Source organism: Cygnus atratus, chromosome 1, assembly GCF_013377495.2.
Source record: "Cygnus atratus isolate AKBS03 ecotype Queensland, Australia chromosome 1, CAtr_DNAZoo_HiC_assembly, whole genome shotgun sequence".
Classification (NCBI taxonomy): Eukaryota; Metazoa; Chordata; class Aves; order Anseriformes; family Anatidae; genus Cygnus; species Cygnus atratus.
This window is the reverse complement of record NC_066362.1, coordinates 127074139-127096524: the sequence shown is the minus strand read 5'-3', so window position 1 is coordinate 127096524 and position 22386 is coordinate 127074139. Positions and strand designations below refer to the sequence as shown.

The window sequence follows — 22386 nt, the reverse complement described above, 5'->3', positions numbered from 1 at the left end:
CTCAGTTTTGTCAAGATTTTTCTGTCTGCCACAGTATAAAAAGGACATAAAACTATTAGAGAGCATACAAAGGAGGGCTGCAAAGATGGTGAAGGGTCTAGAGGGGAGGACGTATGAGGAGCGGCTGAGGTCCCTTGGTTTGTTCAGCTGAGAGCAGAGTAGGCCTCATGGCGGCCTGCAGCTCCCTCACGAGGAGAGTGGAGGGGCAGGCGCTGAGCTCTGCTCTCTGGCGACAGCCACAGGACCCGAGGGAACGGCATGGAGCTGGGACAGGGGAGGGTCAGGCTGGGTGTTAGGGAAAGGTTTTGCACCCAGAGGGTGGTCGGGCACTGGGACAGGCTCCCCAGGGCAGTGGTCATGGCACTGAGCCTGCTGGAGTTCAAGGAGTGTTTGGATAATGCCCTCAGATACAGGGTTTGATAAAAAAAAATCAATTCTTTTTTGTGATGCTGTGGGGATCCAGGAGTTGGACTCGATGATGCTTGTGGGTCTCTTCCATCTCAGGATGTTCTGTGATTCTGTGATTTTATAACTGGTCGGGAAGAGTTTGAGGAAGGAGACTACATGAATCATTTTATTAAAGCATTGAGAAGTTAGTTTCATGTTGTTTGTGAAAGCAGTAGTTGCATGAGTAGCCTTATCTGGGCAGTTTAATTTCACTCTTTTATTAATCTGTAAAATTAACATTTTACTACTTCACAATGTTGAACAGATTTTCAGGTATTGCATGAACAAATTCACAGGACCTAAAAGGGCAAAAGTAGTTGGAAATGTATTTCTTGTGGTTTTTCCATTGCTATCAAGTTTACAGTGTGTTTTTCCATACTGCATGAACACTCTGATAAAATGCAATTCCTGAATGTATAACATACACATATAGGGATATTCTAGAAGTAAGGAATTGGCAGCCACAGGAGCAAACAAAGTACTGGTCACTTATATTCTTTAACCAAAACGTTGCATGCTGCTGAGAAACAGATCTTTCTTGGAACCTTTAGTTAGCACTGAACCAAAGAATAGACATTTCTTGAATATGTAAAGCATTGGATAATAAATATTCTTTCAATAAAGTCATACCAGTATTCCCAGAGCTGTGCTAAGCTTAATCAAATCGGTATGCAGTTGTGTTGTTATATGCAGAATAGTATGTTAAAGTTGCCATTAAAAACCTCAAAGCTCAGGTTTTCATATTTTGGAGAAGACAGATATAACTGAACTTCCAGCAAAGTGTGTGTGTGTACATGTGCACATATGACATACACATTCTCACAACTTGGAAAGAAAGCATCAATCATGCCCTTTTCACTTTTACAGCATTTCACACTTTGTCTATAGTCGTAATTAAGATTTAAGAGGAAAGACATGAAAAACTTGACAGACATGGTATTAGTATGACCTGCAGTTTTCAAAACTATTTGATTAACAAAGGAAATTTATCAGGAATCATGTCTGTATGTAATTGGCTAAACTTGATTGGCTTGTAGAGGAAGGGGATGGGGGTATGTGTATTTAGTTCATATGACCTCAACTTTGCTGGCGTATGTTTTTAATGCCAAGTTTTTCTGGCCTAACATGATGTCTTTTTCCTGGCAATCTTGTTCTTGTTTTGCAATCATCTTATCCATCCTCCCACCCCCTGCATTTTACCAAATCTTTATAAACATCTAATACTGGAAAGTCTTCCCAGGATTATTAAATATTTATATTTTACCAAATTTATTTTTACTTTTTCAAGTTTTAATGTGTCCCAGAGAGGTTTATCTTTTGTTATAAAGTTCAAGTACTTAAATTTCCCGAGGAAAGAAAATGCTGCCTAGTTACTCACAGAACATCCAAAATCTACTCACTTTGAAGAGCCTCAGGTAACTGTTAGTGGAGGGCTCTGTACTCCTTGATGACAAAACATTGCTAAAAGCTAGTGGATTTTAGCATACCATATTTCTAGATGATAATAAGTTTTGGAGAGTCTAAGTTGTGCCGCAGTAGACTACAGTACTCCTGATTAGTAGTTTCATACAGGAGTTACTTCATTTATCCAGCCACTTCATTCTTGCATTGCTCGCCTGTTGTGATCTGGAAGACTGATTCTGCCAGTCTTACTCTGCTGCTTCCATAAGAAATGAGTGTTTTCTGTTCGACTGCAGAGCAAATAATGGAAACTTCCTAAACTGTGATTCAGGTTACTGCATTTGTGTTAGCATGGAAAGGTAATTGTCCCCGTCTCAAAGGAGTTTTAGCCCATTTCTCAGTTGTAACCCTAGCTGATTCTCCAAGGCCCTGGTCTACAGCAGCATAGCTTTTTCCAACTTCACGTCTCACGGTGGAGAAGCGTGCCTTTTAAAGGGTTACAAATTTAAAAAGTGCTTGTTTTTCTGTTGTAAAAAGGTCAGGTTTTTTAGTTAGACTCTCACAAACTGGTTTGCTAACAGATCCTCAGTTTGTCAGTCGTCATTTCATTGTCAGTGGTCTATTCCGATGGGGGCAAACTTTGAATTTGTGACGATTCCATTTGTCTGGGTACTGCAGTGTCTCATGTCAGATTCTGAAAGGCAAACAGTTCTTGAAATGTTGGTGTCCCTTTTCAGCCTTCCTGGCTACCTTTAACTCCTGCAGTACGCATCTCAGTGGGCCTGTGATTTCACCTAGGCTATTGTCCAGCTAGAAAAGCTCTCTTGCCTTAACCTAACTAAATTATCTCAAGGGTTACAGCGTTCTCTGATCAAGTGCCCTCCCCATAAAGTGAAGTAACTAATCATGAGTGGTTGCAAGCAGGGAAAAGTCAGAGTTTTTTTCTTTAATCTAAGGGTACGCTCTCCGTAAACACCTTTATCCATCAGCATAAGGAAGGAATAAAGGGAATAGATTTAGGATAGGATTTATCAGCTGCAACTCCAGAAATAGGCAAGCCGGCTGTAACTTGAAAATATCCTGAAACAGAGGTTGAGTTGTTGGATTGCAAGTTTCAGAAAGAAGAGAATCAATGAAGTATGTTTTCAGTTTAGTGTTTCTTCCTGTCTTTATTCTTGCTTATTCTTTTTATATGCTTTTTCTTTGACCTGCGAGGAATTCCCCCCCCTCATTCTGCCCAAAACCTTGACATCCAAAATAAATTCTTGGAATAAGTTGAGTGTTTACAAAACAGTTTAAATCCATCAAGCAAGAACTTGGGCATACAGAAAATGAGGTGCTTCAGAGCACTAAAAGCCAAAAGCATGTAACGCATTAGCTGTTGCGTGATTGAGATGGGCTGCTAAAGAAGCTGACCAAGGAACAGAACCTTAGAGGGAGAATCAGAAACCGTCCAAAAGGATTCTGCTTCTTCAGCATTCATTGCCTTTAGACTTCAGGTTGCAATAGTCCCCCACCCTCTCCTCCTCATACAAACATCCATTTTCTGTATTATGATTTTCTGCCCTATGTATCTCAAAACCATCCACAAGTCTATCATTTTTCTTGACCATAATATCCTTATTGCCTGTTCTTCCCTTAAATACCCTTGTATGTAGTCTCAAGAAAAGCTGCTCTAGCCCTTTCTAGTGTAATACGCACACCATTGAGCATTGTTTCCAGCAAACTCCCTCCACCTCTTCATTGCTGACCTAGCTTCTTTTGTCAGTAACACTTTAAAATACAGGTGGGTGCCATCCAACCACCACACAACGTTGCCTGCATACAGAGACTGCCCCTCTGAATTTCTCTCCAAAGCCCCACCCGTGTGTTTGCTTCAGGAAATACTTATTTCATGATGCTTTCATTTTGTCCTCATCTGTGGTTTTCAACTGTTGAGTAGTTTCAGGAATTGCTTCAGGGGCATTCTGTTTTCTCTCTAGTTAAAATTTCACTGTATGAAGGCTGAAACAAAGATTGCTTATTGTTTCTGTCCTCTCAGTGACCAGATCCAGTGTGTCTATCAACCTGCTAAGCACAACAGAAAAAGCAATTTCTGTAATGCAGAAATACTGTACAGTCATTAACCTCTGGATAAAAGGGAAGTTAGTGCTAGTTTAACTTTGGTAACAGCATCTTGGTCAAAAAGATTATTCTTGTAAGCTTTTTATTTTTTACAAAGGTAACCAAACCCCTGGGGGTCCTTGAAAATTCCTGTCCTGTCTTTTGACATCAATATGTCAAGCAATCCAGTGTGGAAACGGAGGACTTGGTATATGAGATCACTTCTTTAATGTTAAAGTTTATTTTTCTGAGCTGTAAGGAAGCAAGGCATGGAAAATACGGCCAGTAAACTAAGACAGCTTAGTAAGAGGATGGTGCCGGTAGGTGAAAAACATTGTACTTTAACTTTACAGAGCCCCATATGGAAAGGCTGTGGATATGTGGTCTGTGGGCTGTATCCTGGGCGAGCTGAGTGACGGACAACCCTTGTTCCCTGGGGAGAGCGAGATTGACCAGCTCTTTACCATTCAGAAGGTGCTAGGCCCACTGCCAGCCGAGCAGATGAAGCTCTTCTACAGCAACCCACGCTTCCATGGCTTGCGGGTAAGAGAAAGCTTTGTTCTTTTTTTTGCTTTTAATTTACTCACATGGTATTTACACTATTGTCATTGTTGCTGTAAAGGTTCTTTTCATTTAGAGTGTGTGTTGTGTTATCAGCTACATGTGTTTCTGTGGAAGTATAGGATATTTAGATCATAAGGCATTCATAATTCAAAGTCAAATTCCAGTTATACCAGTATTGAGTTGGACAACTAAGTTCATTTTACTATTAAAAGCTGATTTAAAAAAAATAAATAAAAATCTGTTTATTTGACTTTTTTGTCTTGAAAGTTAGTATTGATACTAACTTAGCATTATAGTGCAAGCTGTGCATTATGAAGTTTAGTGGCATGGCTGTCTGTTCAGGATGTGGACAAGTTGTGACTGTTTTCTTAAAGCTACTATGATGGCAAAATTTGGGTCATGGATACTGCTGTGATGATAGAAGAGCTTTTTACTTGTATTTCTGGAGATTTGATATAAGCCACATGAGTCAGAAAGCTTGTTGTTCCCCTTTCAGGGGCTTGCCAATGCCATGTATTGACAAAGACAATAGAATAGAGAATCTGCTCAAGTTGGAACACACAATGCGGCAAAATCCCAGATGAAATATATGATAAATAGCTGTTATCTTTAATAGCACCTGGTCAGTGGTCGTGCTTGCTTTTTCTTGTAATTCAGTTTTTTGGTTTTTGTTGTCGTCGTTGTTTCCAGTAGTGAACGTTGCTTAGGTGAATTTATGATCTTGATGAATGGTACGAAATTGTTAATATAAAATCCTATAAAAAGACATACTAAGGTTTTAGGAGACCTGATCTGTGCTAAAGACTGAAGATTTGTGTTTTACTCTGTCAAAGAGAAAACGGTGAATGAGAAAAGCAAAGAGGGACACCTAACTGTCTTAAAATGTGCTCAAGTTTTATATAAATTAGGCTTAGCTGATAATGATAGGAAGAGTAGTAGTTGGCTTAAGGTGTAAGGTTAATTATTTTAGCTAGAAGGGTAGCAAAATTTCCAAGAATTTTTGATGAAGCTTGCAGACCCTCTGTCAGAAGTTTTTAAAGAACAATTAGACAAGCATTTCTTGCAAGGTCCTATATGTATTTGATGCTGTTTAGAGCAGGGCTGGACAGGATTTCCTATTTAAAAATATTATACCCCTTATCAGGAAAGCTTTAAAAACTGTAAGCAAAATAAATAACTCTCTCTTAAATACTGTTTTACAACAATTATAGTTGTGTAGTGTAATCTTATTTGGATAAATGCTTTGCAGTGTCTTAGGATGAAAATGAAGTATCTTTTGTTTTGTAGCTTTAAAATACAGTGATTCAAGAACACAGCATGGACCTAATGTAATTAGCACAGGGTTGAGAGTAATGAGTCCCTGTTCTCATCCTGGATCAATGGTTTATTGCTCGGCCTCAGCCGTGTTGCTGCCTGTTTATCCTCATCTCTGAAGTCACACTATTGATAACAACAGTGACATATGCCTTCTAATAGAAAATAGTTGTAGAATACTGAAGTGAAGCCTGAAAAATGGCTTAAACATGAAAAATACTACAAAAATGTTGGTTTGGAATATGATATCCAGTAGTTAAGGGGGAAAAATTATTCCTTGCTGTAAGACAACATTAAAAGTACAGATTTTTTTTTTTTAATAGTAATGCTTAATAGTGGAAGATTTTCTGTTACATAGCAGACAGAAGATATGCTGTGCTCATGCAAATTGTTGTGCCGTGATTATGCAAATTGTTATTTACAAGCTGGATTTTGGCACTGGCTGTTCACAAGTTAGAAACTAGCCCTTGAAGTAGAAATGTTTATCCATATGATTATCGCTAGGCTTTGTGAATCTCTACTGTAAGTACTACCCCATTGTAGCACACAATTAAAAAAAAAATCTAATTCAAACATTACAGCAACACACGTGCATTTATACAGATGCACATTTGCATACTTCATGTTTTCTTCCTACTTGTTTCCTCCGTACATAGACACACACACACACACACACACACAGAGTTTTCGTCAGTCCTGAAGATTAGAAAGTACTTAGTGATCTCTCTTCTGTCCTTTTGAGAAAGCAAACATCCATGGTATGTTGAAGACCCAAGGCAATACAGGATCAGAAAGTACTAATAGGTTCGTTCCTTTATGGAAACGTGAATGCTAATGTAGGGCTTTAATATTATTCTACAGATTAATTATAAATAACCTGGAGAATCTGAGCAAACACAGTGAATAGCAATTGCATATTACAGCTTTGCATTTCTTGGCACGTTTTCATGTTTCCGTCATCATTCCAGATGTAAAATCTGATTTAGAATGGTCATTCTACATGAAGACAAGAATATTTTGTCCTCTTGGATGGACTGAAGAGCTTGATAAGAAAGGTGAAGTGTGTTTGTTTAGGAGAATATTCTACTTAAAACAAGTTAGTGTCTGCTGAAAATCTGTTTGCTTTGTGTAAACAGTAGTAGAAGTATGAAAGGCTTGGTCCATCTAGGGTGCTATCTAAGATCAACATCGACTTGGACTTAAATAAATAAATAAATCCTTAGTCATTAGAAAACCACTTTAAAAGAAAGCAAAGTAAAAAGAAAAATACAGAGACTATTTAGGAACAAACACATTCAAATAATGTTCTTTCATTTTCCTTCAAAGCTCACATAATGTGATTTATGAAAAGTAATGCCAGTACAAACAATGGATTGCACTTCAGAGTGGTCTAACACTTACACGCATGCAGTTCATGTGCAATCCATTCTGCTTCCATATACATACTTTTTTTGAAATGGAGGTTTGTACTGATGGATTACTCTTGAAAGCATAATTTGGAGGTAGCATTTACTCTGAGGGAAGGTATGCATGTAAATGTGTGCACCTAACTGTAACAACCTCTAGATGTAAGAGTTTAAAAATGCACAAGTGAAAGTAAAGATATAAAAGTATTTAAGACTTCTTGCTTGTTGGCAGTTCAGACCAAACATTTAGTTTGCGTATGTGCTTATACTATAGAAAACATGATCGTTTATTTTCATATCTGTTGGGTTGTTTCGTTGTTGTCTTAATCACTGACATGAATTTTGTTGTTACCTTATATTTTCAGTGGTGTTAAGTATAACTAAGTATTTTATGTGGGTGTGTTTTATGTATGGCTTGAGCCCATTGGGACATATAGTGACAGCTTTTTATGCATCAGGTATGTGATTGCCAGAAGACAAGAACAGTGCATGTTCCCTGTTGTCAGTATTCTTGCTTTGATGTGTTAACTTAAGAGGACTATTTAGAAAACACACAGTTAAGATGCAGATGGGATCAAGCCAGGCTGCAACTGAAGCATATGCATACTATTAGGCAAATGCCACAACTCTGGGAACTGCTAACAAAGTATCTGGATCTCAGCTGCTTTGTTTTGGATAAACTGTGATTAATGCCAATCAGCTGGCTGGCTGTTGTTTTGTTTCATTTCATTTTTCCAGAGGCTTCTCTGGCATTCAAACGTGCAGTTTACTCTAAAATTCAGCATAAGTTGGATCCATAAGGATTTTTTAATGCCTATCTTGGAAATCGAGCCTTAATTTCTAATTCTGAAAACACTGGAATATATGTGTTTAGCATTTAAATTTGAAGTTACTTCACGGAAAGGAGTTTACCTATTTGGTTGGTGTCAGTTCAGTGCATGCCATAGTCTGGAATTGGATCTCTGGTGTCTGTTTCTTTTCAACTCATTGTACTTGACATTATGTTATAGCACACAAATATTGAGCAGATTTTCTTCCATTTGATTAAAAAGAAGAAAAGATTGTTTTTATTTCATTTGACTAGTGCCTTGTTTACAAGGCAAACAAACAACCAAAAAACACAAACAAACAATTCTGTGGGTTTTCTTTTTCTTCCCTAAATCTTTCCTGCCTGTCTTGTTGTTCTTTCCAGACAGTTAGGACTAGTTTCAAATACTGTCTTCATCTAGTTTTGTCGAGACTGTAGTTGACAAAAGATGCCCTCCAGCAGTGTGTACTACTTCTCATGATGTTGCCGTTTTTTACTGCAGCATGATCATCCTGAACCTTAAACTTCTGCATAGTTGCCGTTCTGTTTTTGTGATGTTTTCCACTTAAAAAGCATTATGGAATTGTCTCTTAATCTTTGATACTTAATTAGTACTCTATTTGTGCAAAAATATTTTTTTCTCGAACCTATTTTAAATTATTTGGGAGGGGGATATTACTTATGTTATTTCTGAATCTATTTTAAACCACCCACCTCATGTCAATCATAGTGCCACGAGCACATTTATAGATCTACGTTGATGACTTCTTGTTTGAGAGTGGTTTCTTGACTGCCCTACTAATCAAGAATACTTTCCTTGGTTGACTAGATGCATATTGTACAGGTAGTTATTTGTTTCATTGTAATGTTTTGTAATGTTTCAGAAACTGGTAACTTCTTCAATGCATATGGTTTCCATTAAGTTACGTCTTTATTCGCTGAGTAGTTTTTTTTTTTCAAATAATGTGTTCATGTATACCTTGTTTACATTCTCAGTATATTTATGCTGTATTACTTTTACAGTTTCCTGCAGTCAATCATCCACAGTCTTTAGAGAGAAGATACTTGGGAATTTTAAGTGGTGTATTGCTTGATCTTATGAAGGTAGGCAAATGTATTTATTTTCTGTCTGTAATATATAGGCAAATATGTTAGTGTGAATTTTTAGCTTTGTTTCCTATAGAGTACATCTTAAAAATACTTGTGAACTTCCTTTTGAGATATTTTGATATCACCATGGTTTATAGGGAGGCTTGATATTTCTTAGGAATCAGGAAAATATCCTCTGCAAATGCCAGGAGAGTCTGTTCAAATTTGATTGATTTGATAAGCAATATATATTCCAGACAAAAGAACCACCATCATTTGTGGCAATGTGCATTCACGGTGACAACTATTCAGATGCACAGGTTACGTTAGTAATGATGATGGGTGAGTTTTCAACCTGTAATAAATTTAGATAAATCCACAGTGAAAGAGGATTAGGCTAACCCGAGTTGTTGTTCATTTGTTAAGGGATAAGCATGAGGACGTGGACAGTTGTTAAAGACAAACTCGATGCATGGTAAACTTTTGTTTTTTAACCTGTCAGAGGCCTTAATTTGCTTGCTGTCACTCACATCTACACAGCATGTGTGTTAAGTTGCTCTTCAGTCCTGTTTTGGAACAACTCAGCTCCCCATGGCTCAACTAGGATACAGTTTCTTGCTGGCTATCAGGGGAAGCTGGTTCTCCTCAAAATCTCAAAGTGGCCAAACATTGTAAAACATTCTGCTACACATTTCTGCCATATTTCTGGGTACGCAGCACATACCCACATTCTTGTACTGCAAAAACTTCACAATGGTAAGCTGCAGTACAACCCTCCCATTATTTCAGTCACAGTAAGCTGAAAGAAAGAGCCATAGTGACAAAAATTAAGTGTAGAATCAGTCTTCTGTTTTCTAGTTCACATAAACCTTTTTTTTTTTTCCTGGTATCATATTAGCTGTAACTCAAGCTGTAGTAGCATATATCACAGAACAACAAATTCAAAATGATTCTTCAGACTATTGTTGCACATGCTGGAGGTTGCTTTTATTTTAATTTTATCCTATTTTTATATGTTATATTCCAATGTCTTTTGGGTTCTTTTGATAAAAGTTGCAAAATGAGGTATTGAATTTTAAGGAAGCATAGAATTACAAGGAATTCCATTCCATTTTTATTTAAGTAATTCCTTTCAACTTTCCTGTCCACGTTTCTCTGTACAATGTGAGAAAGGTCAGGGATCTTACAGAGGTGCTATTTCGTGTTTAACCCACATTACTTAGTTCAGAAGCTGGAGCATTGTTAAAGAATGAGCAAAAGGCTACAACAAGAGAACTGAAGAAACCTGTGGTTAAGTTGCATTCTGTAAATGCTCTACATATTTTCCTGTATACCTGTCTCTTCTCCAGACATTGGGCAGTCTGGCACATGTCCACAGTTGGTGTGTTCCTCATTATCTGCATTCCCAGGGACCTCAGGTCTGATTGCTAGATTACAGAATAACCCACACTCCAAATTATGTCAGCTAAAGCTGACATATGTATCTCTATTTAGAGAACATTTCTGGACTAGATGAATGAAGAGTCATCCATTTGATGCTGTTGCTTTGCTGTTTCTCTCCTCCCCTCTCCTTCACAAATCATGGTGTTCTGCAAGCACAGGTTTGGGAATTGGAAGCTGGTTTTGTATATGATGACTTGGGCAAAAAAAGAAGTTGAATTATCTTGTGCTTCTTCATATCATCTGTCATTCAGTTGTCTCCCTCATTCATCAGCAGACTTTTTTTTTTTCCTGAATTTCCATTTGCTGCTAGAATCCTGTAAAATCAAGAGATTCTACTTGATGTTTCTTACTTGATTTATCTGTAGCTAGACTTTGGCATTCCTAATGTCATCCTCCGTGCCAAAGCAGTGCTTTTGTATTCCTCCTTTGTATCCTGTCCTTGACCTTATACTTACATATGCTTATTTTGCATTTCTGTTCTTCAAGCAGCTCCCCATTTAGCCAAGCTGACCTTGTGTGAAATTTTGTGGTCTTCCACATAATGAGATGCTTTGTTCCTGCACTCTCAGGAAGTTTTCTTTGAAAATCAAGTGGCTCTCCAGGACGCCTTTCTTCTGATAGCAGTTTTTCAGGTTATTCTGCCCAGGAATCCCCTACAGAAGCTGAAGTCTGTGATCCTTTACTTGCATCCTAACCATAAACATCTCAGGGTTGCTACATCTCAGACTATCTTCTGTGACCAGTACTTTACCATTACTGAACAGCAGGTCAGCTAAAGTGGAGTCCAACCCCTGGTTGTTTTGCCTCTCTAGCAGCTGAATTAGGAAATTGCCACCAACATAGTTAGAAATCTCCTGGACCATCTACACAGGCTGCATGTCTGGGTAGTTGAAGTGTGCCATGAGGATGAGGACCTGTAATCAGTAGACTTCTGCTTGTTGTTGTAGGAAGAGTCATCCTCTTAGATGTGTGGTTGGTAGCACACCCCCACCATAACATCACAAATGTTGGATTTCCCCTCTAATCCTGACCCAGAGGCACATTGGATACACCTTCCTTTTCATGCTGTCACTTCGTACAGTTTAGGAACTTGTTTATATGGAGCTCTCCTCCACCTCCTTGGTTCTGAAGCCAGCCATACCCACCAGTGACCATGCCCCTGCCATCGGCCCTGTCCCTGTGACTTCTCTGTGATTCCAGTCAGGTTCACAGCCTTATGATTGCCCATGGACTTCCAGTTCTCCTTGCTTGTGGTCCAGCCTTTGCCAGAGGCAAACAGCCTCTCTTCAGACAAGGAATGTAGAAGTCACGTTTGTGTGGGCCGTTTGTATCACTGCAGTGATAAGCACCAGAAATAAAGGAGGGAAAGAAAAAATTAATCATGCAGTACAAAGCTTGGCGCCTGAGAAAAGCAGATGCTGCATAGTGTATGACTGAACTACACTGAAACGCTGAACAGTTGCTTTGTTTTTTGAGCATTTTCCATTTCAAAGGGCAGGGATCCTGTGAAGGGAAAACTATTGTGTGGTCAAGTGGCTGAGTACTATGTTAATGTGTATACAGATATGCATTTCACAGAATCACCTAGGTTGGAAGAGACCTCCAAGGTCACCGAGTCCAACCTCTGACCTAACACTAACAAGTCCTCCACTAAACCATATCACTAAGCTCTACATCTAAACGTCTTTTAAAGACCTCCAGGGATGGTGACTCAACCACTTCCCTGGGCAGCCCGTTCCAATGCCTAACAACCCTTTCAGTAAAGAAGTTTTTCCTAATATCCAACCTAAACCTCCCCGGCGCAACTTTAGCCCATTCCCCCTCGTCCTGTCACCAGGCACGTGGAAGAATAGACCAACCCCCACCTCGCTACAGCCTCCTTTAAGGTACCTGTAGAGAGCGATAAGGTCGCCCCTGAGCCTCCTCTTCTCCAGGCTGAACAACCCCAGCTCCCTCAGCCGCTCCTCGTAAGACTTGTTCTCCAGACCCCTCACCAGCTTTGTCCCCCTTCTCTGGACTCGCTTGAGCACCTCGCTGTGCTTCTTGTAGCGAGGGGCCCAAAACTGAACACAGTACTCGAGGTGCGGCCTCACCAGAGCTGAGTACAGGGGGACAATCACTTCCCTAGACCTGCTGGCCACGCTGCTTCTTATACAAGCCAGGATGCTGTTGGCCTTCTTGGCCACCTGAGCACACTGCTGGCTCATATTTAGCCATATCTGTGCATGCTTGTGCATGTATACACATACAGTTGTTCTCTAGTCAACCTATATAACCCTTAAAAAATACCAATTCTTTTTAATAGCAGTTCAAACTTTTTATCCTTGCTGACAGTCATGCATGTTCAAGTATTCCAAGATATGTTACATATGGCCCTATTCCTGCAAGGAACCTTTCAAAGTTATCAAAATAATCAACCAGCTGGTTTTTGATTTTGTTGATTAAATGTTCTCTACATGTCAGAAAGTCTCTTTGTTCAGAAACACAGCAGATCTAACAGAATTCTAAGGCAAATGTTATTCTGAGTACATTGTAAGCAGTTTAAATGATTCTTTAAAAATGTGCGGGGGCTTGAACCTTTACTGAAGTAAAAAAAAACAAAATACTCATATTTGTATATTTTAAAAAATGCTTACTTTAAAGGAGTTTTTTATATCTATAAGACGGTTCCTGTATGCTTGTTCTGTTTGTTTGTAAAGCCTGTTTCATTGTAGCATTATATTACTGGTAAATTGAATATTTTTTATTCTAAACAACAATGGTGTAAAGCATATCCTGAACAGTATGATTAAAATCCATGTATTTTGAACATCTGTAGGCATTAATAGATAAAACATACATATTTTTACATTTACCTATTTTTGTATTAAACATTTTAAGCACAAATGTGAAAGTTTATAAGTATGCTTATGTATATTCATTATGTACATATGTACATATATTATGCACATATAGAATATATATAGCATATATATACTTCATAGTAAGCAAGTCCAATGCCTTCCATCCCTTAAGCAGAGCATAATATTTTTGAAACTGTTCGTTTTGTATCATATGTATTTCAATTTAATTAATGTATTCTGGCATTTGCATCTAATCACAGATACTCTGGAGATAAAAAAAAAAAAAAAAAAAAAACTATCACAGTGTTGTTCTTTATTTTGTTATGTTTTGCTGATACAAATACAGATACTAATACAAACTTTGGGATTTGTTTTCCAAAGAACTTACTGAAGTTAGATCCAGCAGACAGATACTTGACAGAACAATGTTTGAACCATCCTTCGTTTCAAACACAAAGACTCTTGGATCGCTGTGGAAGCTCGCCTTCACGGTCAGCTAAGAGAAAACCTTACCACGTAGACAGCAACACGTTATCTAACAGGTAAATGTAGTCATGTGACCCTCATCACTGGTATTTTCTATGCCAATGAATAAGTTGCTATCATGCTTATATGGAATATCATCTTCGAGAGGCTAGTTGTTTGACAGTTTAGGCACATTGTGATTATATACTGCTCCATGTTGCTTCACTGAATAAAGAAGGTAGACAGAGTTTTATTGTATTACAGCTATTCAAGCTGAATATTTTGGTTAACTTTTTGCATCAGGCTTAATGCTTCTTGGAAAACAACAACAACAAAACACATTGCAACCTTTTCGGATTCTGTGGTTTGGAGGTGGTCCTGAAATTCCAAAGGAATGCTTTTCTATTTGGAATGCTGCCATTACTGTACCTGTGGAAATCTCTCCACGGTTTTGATATTTGAAGTTCAAAATTCACCAAAAAAGAAATATGTTTATATTCCTCATTTTAAGATTTGGGACAATGATGTTTACAACCTGTACTTTTTCTGAAATGAATACCAAAAAACTTTAGCTGCTCTTATACATATTTAGGATAGAAGTTGTACCATTAGAGCTGTGGCATCAAAAAAGAAAAGGTAGGTCCATGGGCAACTTTATGTAATAAAAAGGCTTACCTACCTGCTTAATTTAAAATTACTAGGTTCCTTATACCTCTAAGTTTTAAATCTCTGTGTACTTCTAACTAAAAAAAAATAAATAAATAGCCTGGCATTAAATTTACTTAATTTCTAGAAACTGTAATAGAGTATATAATTAGATGACTGAAAATGGGTAGCACAAAAACCTTAAGCATAAAAATACCTAACATTATCCAATTGTAATTACTAACAAGATCAACAAAAGTACAAACTCATCTGTACAGTCAGCTCTCAGTTCATCCCTGTTATCTCTCAGTAATATGTGAGTTAGATCATGGTAGAATTGATACATAAATATGTACATTCCCTCAGTTCTAAGCCAGCCTAGGTCCATCAATGTTAACAAGCATAGCCACAGCACTGCTCAGTCATGGCTGCACTGTTTGCAGGGCCACCAGAGGTCCAGAAGCAGAACTGTTTTTTTGCTGTAAAACCTGAGTTCTGCAAAAGTCAGGGTTCCAGTGGTAGACTGGGTTTGGGGTTTTGGTGTTACAGGGCTTGCTTGGCTGCATAGACCTGAGGCTCAATCCATCTGGATGTCTTTACCAGCACAATATCCTCTGTTCTCCCTGCTGCATCCACCCACCTTGGACATACATTGTGTAGCCTGGAGCACTGATTGTATAGGACTTTTTGGCATGCTCACATGCTTGATTGTTCCACTTTAACTCTGATATGCCAGATGTGTTTAAGACTCTATTTTCAGTGAATATACAGCTGATTTTCATAATGCACTGCTTATAGTAGTGATTACACACGTATTAAATCCAGTACACGTCTGAGTAATATCTTTTCTTTTTTTTGTTAGCAAAATCCTTTAATCAAAACTGTTTTTGTCTGTTAGGATATAACCAGTAAAAAACAACAATGTACTAACATTTGTGAATTTGTTACTCTAGTGGAGCTTCTGATGCCTACTTCACGGTTGTTCAATTTGCTGCAGATAAATTTTACAGTTTTAAATGGTAGCTCCCTTCTGAAATGATTATGATTTTGTTGAAGTTATTAATATATGAACATGTAGTCTGGTATATTAACGTTTCTTTATGCATTTTAATGTAGAAATCAAGCCAGCAAAAGTTCTGCTTTGCAGTCACACCACAGATCAAACAGCAAGGACATACAGACACTAGGGGTTGGCGGCCCAAGAGAAGAGGGTCTTCCAGCAAATGAAAGCTTTTTAAATGGAAACCTTTCTGGAGCTGCACATAGCCCAATGCATACAAAGAAGTCAAGCAACCAGCCTGGATCTGGTAACAAAGATCTAGCCAATAATAACATGCCACATCTTCTTAGCCCAAAGGAAACAAAGGCCAAAACAGAATTTGATTTTAACGTGGACCCCAAAAGTTCTGATGGTCCAGGCACAAAGTACATGAAGTCTAACACCAGATCTCAGCAGAACCGGCACTCGTTTATGGAAACTTCTCAAAGCAAAACTGGGACACTGCAACCCGGTGATAAGCATAGTCGCCACAGCTACATTGATACTATTCCACAGTCTTCTAAGAGTCCTTCATATCGGACAAAGTCAAAGAGCCACGGGGTTCTGACAGACTCAAAATCCGTGGGCAACCTGTCTGAGGCCAGGGCTCAGGCTGCAGAACCAAACAGCAGTCGCTATTTTCCATCCAGCTGCATGGACTTGAATTCTCCCACCAGTCCGACCGCTCCCCGACACGGTGATAACAGAACTTTGCTCAGCCCATCTGCTAGGAATAACCGCAGCGAGGGTACCCTGGACACCCGAAGACCATCGACCAGGCACTCCAAAACAATGGAGGAGTTAAAACTGCCAGATCACATGGATGGAAGCCATTCCCACTCACTGTCTGCTCCACATGAATCTTTTTCCTATGGTCTAGGTTATACCAGTCCTTTTTCTTCGCAGCAGCGCCCTCATAGACACTCGATGTATGTGAGCCGGGACAGAGTGAGGTCAAAGGGCTCAGAGGGTGGCTTAAACATAGGGCAAGGGATGGCAGCCAGAGCAAACAGCCTGCAACTGTTATCTCCACAGGTGCAGCATAAGTCACTCACAAGGTCTGTTGGCTCCTCACGAGAAGACTGTACAGAAGATACTAATAGGGTTAGTTCAAAATACCACCTGTTATGGAAGACTTACCTTCCTCGTCTTATTTTGTGTGGGAACAGTGTCCTGCTTTCTCTCTTCTATTTATTTGTTTCCATAGTTAGTTATTCATTCGTGGTGTTGTAAGACAAAGAATGTTAGGTGTTGGTTTTTTTTAAAGAAGGTTAAATATTTGGAGTGCAAAATGAGAGACCACGTTAATTGGACTGTGAATACTATTCTTTTAAGGTACTGAAATGTGAGAACAGAGAAACTGTGAAGTTAAAATTTAATTAGTTCATAGTCTGTTACATTCTCTGTCATTTTTATTGTATTATTTTTGCTTAATTAACCTTCCCATTTTTGTTTTTATTTAGCTTTTCTTCTATGTCTTTCTGTTGTGAATTCTAATCTTAATTTTTGAAGTGAGCTTTTTCACTTGCTTAATAGCATGGTGTTATTGATGAAATGGCGTAATGTACTAGAGGGATATCAAAACCTGCAGTATTTCTCCTGATTAATATGATAAATAACTGGGGTAGGCTAGAGATTTGATGTTGGAGAAGCCACCAGTAAATTGGAGTAAATTGACTTCTTAGCAGCGATATAATGATTACTGTCAATAGTTACCTTACCATGTTATATTATTTCATTAGTGTAGAGGAAGGGCCAGTTCTGGTGTTGATTTACTTTCCTTATATAATACTTATGAATTATTTAATGTCTTACACAAGATGACTGTCCCTAGATCCTTAAATTGCTATTACCATTGACCCAACATTGAAGCAAAATGGTGTGAGGTACATAGAATGACTATTTGTTTTTTAATACACATATGTGTAATAAAGTGACTTAAAAGGAGAGAAATTCTTGTTCAGATTTGTCAACAAATTGAAGGAAGTCAAAGAGCTACAAATATTATTGAAGGTCTAAAAATATGCTTTACTGTAAGAGACTAAACAAACCTCTGCCTACTTAGTTTATGTAAGAAATATGCGTAGTGGACTTAATGTAGTCTGCAAGTAGCACAGCACATAAAAAGTTTTCATGTACTGGGTGGCTCTTCAGTAAGAAAAAAAACATAAAACATTTTTCCTTTTAGTATTTATTTATTTAAAAGCACATTAAATAATTATAACATAATTATAATACATTATTTTTGTACTTAACCACATCTTCTCCATTCAGGATTATGCGTATTCATTATAAGCAGAGAAAAAAAATCTCATAAGAATAGGAGAAATACAATCTAATTTAAAGAACAATAGCTACTTAGAAAGGATTACAGCTCCATTTCAAAATGAGATTTTATTTTTTCTTTGTGGAGTCATTTTGTTCTCTCTCCTATTTCAGTTATAAGTTAAATGTTACTTATTCTTCAAGATGTTACTGTAGGAGGGCAGTAAAACCAATAGTTGACTTTTTGATAAAAGCTCATGCTGCCTTGTATTCTTCAGAGTATCAGAATCTTTTTCTGAAATATGTAGTGGATATTAATTGATAAATAATTTTAATTTTATTTCATATTACCAGATCATTCTTTGTCTTTTGACAGCTGGCTGACAAACTTTTATTTTGATTAGAAAAATCGATGTACATCCTAATGCTTATGGTTTTGTTCATTTTGGTTTACTTTGCAATGCCTAATCATTTGTAAAGAATTCACCTTTATCTTTTATGGTCAGTGTTTGTAATCTGAAGCTTTTAATTCATTGTTTTAAATTGGTATTTCAACCAGCAGGAGTCTGAAAGGAAAAATATTCTTCTGAAATGTATGGCAAGTCTATAAATTCACACCTATATTTTTTCATTTTCACTAGTTTGAATATTAAATTAACAATATTCATATGCCTTATGAAGGAATTTACACAAAAGTCATTCTTTGAGTCTTTTTTTTTTTTTGGTCACATTCTGTATTACAAATGAGAAAATTTCACTTTCTTCAGCCTTAATGAACTTTAAAATTCAGGAATAATATAAATGCTCTCAAAGAACCTTTATTATTTTCCTATTAAATTTTTCCATTCAGTTCTTCTGGTTCTCTCTACTACTGTTCTCTCTCTCTGTGCTCACATTTTGTGACATTTCTTCACTTCCCTGTTCCTAGTTTCTCTTAGCCACCACTAGGTCATTTTAAAGAAAAACATCCTTTGTTTGCTCAGTTTTAAATCTTCCTTTAAAAAAGGAAAAGAAACAAAAAACAAACAAACAAACAAACAAAAACGACTTGCCTTCAGTGTTAGGTTGGGTGCTTTTCAAGTCTTAGTTACAACACTGTTAATTTAAGGGTTCTTTTATTTTTAAGTTAAGTGTACACAAAAGGAGGTAAGGAAAAGAAATCAAGTACAAGTTGCTATTACTGTCTCATATTTATAACTTAACTGCTGCAAAACAAGACATATCTTACACAAGCAGTAACTTAATCAAACGTATCAACCTCTTGCAAATTTTAAAGAACCAATCTGTGATTTTAAAGCATTGCTTTAGTTGGATTTCTCATCTTGACAAAGTTTCAAGCGTTTTTTTGTCTTTGGCAGTGAGACCAGATCTTCATTAATGAAAGGCAAAATTGATTTTGCAAATCACTCATACTGAATTGAAATTCCAATTTTTAATTCTGGTTTGTTGTCTTTTTAAAGTCTCATCCTTCTCATTCTAGATTTAAATTCATACAGGGGTCTCAGTACAGTTTCCTGTGGGGTCTTAGAACGTTGAATTTTATCTGGTCGCTGCTGCAGAAAGAATTGCAGCATTTGGTTTATTTAAGAGTCATGTTAAGTTATATTTGGTTGCAAATTCCATACATATGAATATTTCTGAGGGTGTACTTAAATTTTTATTAAAGTACCTTCCAGGAAGCATTTTCTTCAGGAAAACAGTCTAAATTAGAGATGATTAAACTCTTTTTGCTAGGTCTGACTTACCTATTTAGTTTATAAATCTCTTAGTTCCGGGACTACCTCTTATTTTGTGTACAGTAGACTTTGTGACTGTTGGTACCTCTAGGTACTACCGTATATCATCTGATAAGAGAGAGTGCTTTGGTGTTGCAATAATCACAAATTATATGCATGTCCTGTTTACTTTTTAAAATTTGCCATTAGCAGAGTGACCAGATTCCATCAGAAACAAATTTAACAAGACCTCCAGTAAAAGATTCCTCCAGAGATGTTACAGCTGCATTTCATTCACGACGAAAATCTGAGGTCCGCATCATGCTGAAGTATTTAAAATTACAATTAAGAGGCAAAATTTGTTAATGCCATTTTTGTCATTTTGGAAAAATTGAACAAACAGCTAAAACAAATAATTACTGATTACGGGGTCTGTGATTTGAGGCTGGCAGTAATTAATGACATGAAAGGGAAATTGTGTGTAGTGAAGTTGAGAGTTTATTGCTTACTATGTTGGTTAAAACCACTTTCGTTTTAAATAGTTGACTGTTCTTTTGTTTAGGGTGGAGCATATCATGATCCACACACAGAAGATGGAGCATCTACTAAAGAAAATAGAATTCTGTATAATGACCCTGTTCCAAGAAGAGTTGGCAGCTTTTACAGAGGTAATTTTGTGGTGCATCTTTAAAATTTAAACAAGAATTTTAACATGGAATATAAATGAGGTAGTGAAAAAGCATACAGGGAACTAATGTGAACAACTAAAAAAAATTGGAAAAAGAATGTTTACCACATTTTCAGATACTAGGTTGACCTGCTAAGTTGTATGTAGTAACTATATTTGTATTCTACTTTTGCAAAAAGTATTTTTGCATATTTGCAAATGATAACTTATATTGAATGAAAAACAATCATCAGTGTAGTTCCTTACAAGTAAAAGGACATTTATATAATCCCAGGAATGTGCGCGTGTGTGTATGTATATATATATGTGCGTGTGTGTATATATATATACATATATATATGTATGTGTGTGCATATGCTTATATATGTATACACAAATAGATACTGTTTTAGTATGGTACAGAAAACATGGTGATTTGTGAGCAGATGTCTCATGGCTAAACCTGGGTAATCCTTTTGAAAAGGACAAGGATGATAAGCTAATTACTGTTCCACAGGTGCTAGGAAGCTTGTGGGGTTCCCCTGAACCTTAAGAAGTCACAATCAGCTAAAATTTGATTATGAGTCACCTAATAACCTTAAGTAGAGTCACCAATCTCCCTCTGATCCTCTTCAGGTTGATCAGTTGGCTGATGACCTGATTTAGACATGTTCAAATCTGTCATCCCTTGCAGGTGTCCCATTGCAATATACAAGCTTTAACGTTGCGCTGAAGTTTTAATTGTTGGAGCAATGCTGTTGAGTTTAAAGTTTTACAGTGTAACAGAGAATCCTTGAAGAATCCTTAATGCTGAATTGCTTTTATTAATCTTTAAAACACTCTTAAAACTGGGCACTGTGAAAGAGAGGCACCAGGGAAGAATGACCTTCCGTTAACTCGTGTGCTAATGAAACTATAGGTCTGGGGTTGTATTCAGTACTTTATTATAAAGTAGAGGTTTCTTCCTCTTTAACTACGTCTGTGAAACAACTTCATTTTAGTTCAAAGACTTAATACCACTTTTACAATGAAATAATTATATTCAAGTAATACATTAATAATAGTGTATGTAAAAGCTATTGAAAGAAAAAGTTGCCATGAAAAAGCAAATTCAGATATATATTCAGTTCTTAAGTATTGACTTCACACAGACGTTATTGGCATGTGCTTTTGTACTATAGCTTGAAAAAACTTTTCCAATTCAATTTTGATTGATAGTCTAGTGTGATCCTGAAATAATGCTGCAGCAAGTGTCTGATGAATTTTTAATCCAGTGCATATATTTCTGGCGATATTCGTACTTCTGATAACATTTTGTATTTAGGTATGTAGAACCTATTTTTGAAAATACGGTATGATTCTTTTGAAAACATATTGTATCTGATTTTGATCCTTTTATTTTTAACGAGTAATCCCTTACTCTTAGTTACATTAAAACACAAAGTAATTTTTTTCAGGGTGGGTATTAACCTTATTTTTTTTTTTTTTTTTTTTTTTTTTAAGTCCGGAGTGAAGATGAATTGTAAACTGTATTATTTCATGTCTGTAATAACAATATTCCAACCTTATATTCTGTTTCCTATTTTTAACTATCAGTCGCACTTGTGGGCCCTTATAGATAGAGGTGTTCTCAATATCCACGTTCTCAATATCCAACAGCATCTTACCCCAGTTCTGATGATGCCATCATTTTACAATATTATCTTGCAAGTATTAGAAAGCAAGTGCTTACCAAGCTGTACAAAAGCACAAACTACTTTTTTTTTTTTTTTGGTCATACAACTGTCTCTTCATTCTTTGGTTTCTATAAAAGAGGTATAGAGGAAGCAGACAACTCAAAAGATGTGATTTTTGGCAGAGCTCAGTATACAGTGTTTGCTATTTCTCTGTTCAGTTCCATCTCCACGTCCAGAGAGTACATACATAGAAAACAATGTGTCAAACAGAGCCTCTGTATTACCAGCAGACAGCAGCACGGTGGCAAACCACTCAAAGAGACAAACCACCTTTGATACCTGGTGAGTTGTTATTTATACAGATGTGTAGAGAATGGCAGGAAAAAAAGGGGGGGATTTAAGAGAAGAAGAAAAAAATTTTTTGCAAAATTTGCTATTATCTGTACATGCTTAATTGCTTCCTCTGACTATATTGACATAGCATTGCATGTTTGCA

The 22386-nt window shown here is 37.1% G+C and overlaps 2 protein-coding genes across 3 annotated transcripts in view; both read left to right on the top strand.

The window, feature by feature from the left end:
* The window catches only part of BEND2 (BEN domain containing 2), a 446678-nt gene that overhangs the window by 370204 nt on the left and 54088 nt on the right, over positions 1-22386 (top strand). The window lies entirely within an intron of this gene.
* CDKL5 (cyclin dependent kinase like 5) overlaps positions 1-22386 on the top strand; it is a 130899-nt gene that overhangs the window by 91472 nt on the left and 17041 nt on the right. For both annotated transcript variants that reach the window (XM_035542238.2, XM_035542237.2), the window contains exons 9-15: positions 4305-4494; positions 9067-9147; positions 13800-13960; positions 15645-16671; positions 19758-19859; positions 20110-20215; positions 22109-22232. In XM_035542238.2, coding sequence (XP_035398131.1) covers positions 4305-4494; positions 9067-9147; positions 13800-13960; positions 15645-16671; positions 19758-19859; positions 20110-20215; positions 22109-22232 — 1791 coding nt within the window. The remainder of the gene's footprint in view (positions 1-4304; positions 4495-9066; positions 9148-13799; positions 13961-15644; positions 16672-19757; positions 19860-20109; positions 20216-22108; positions 22233-22386) is intronic.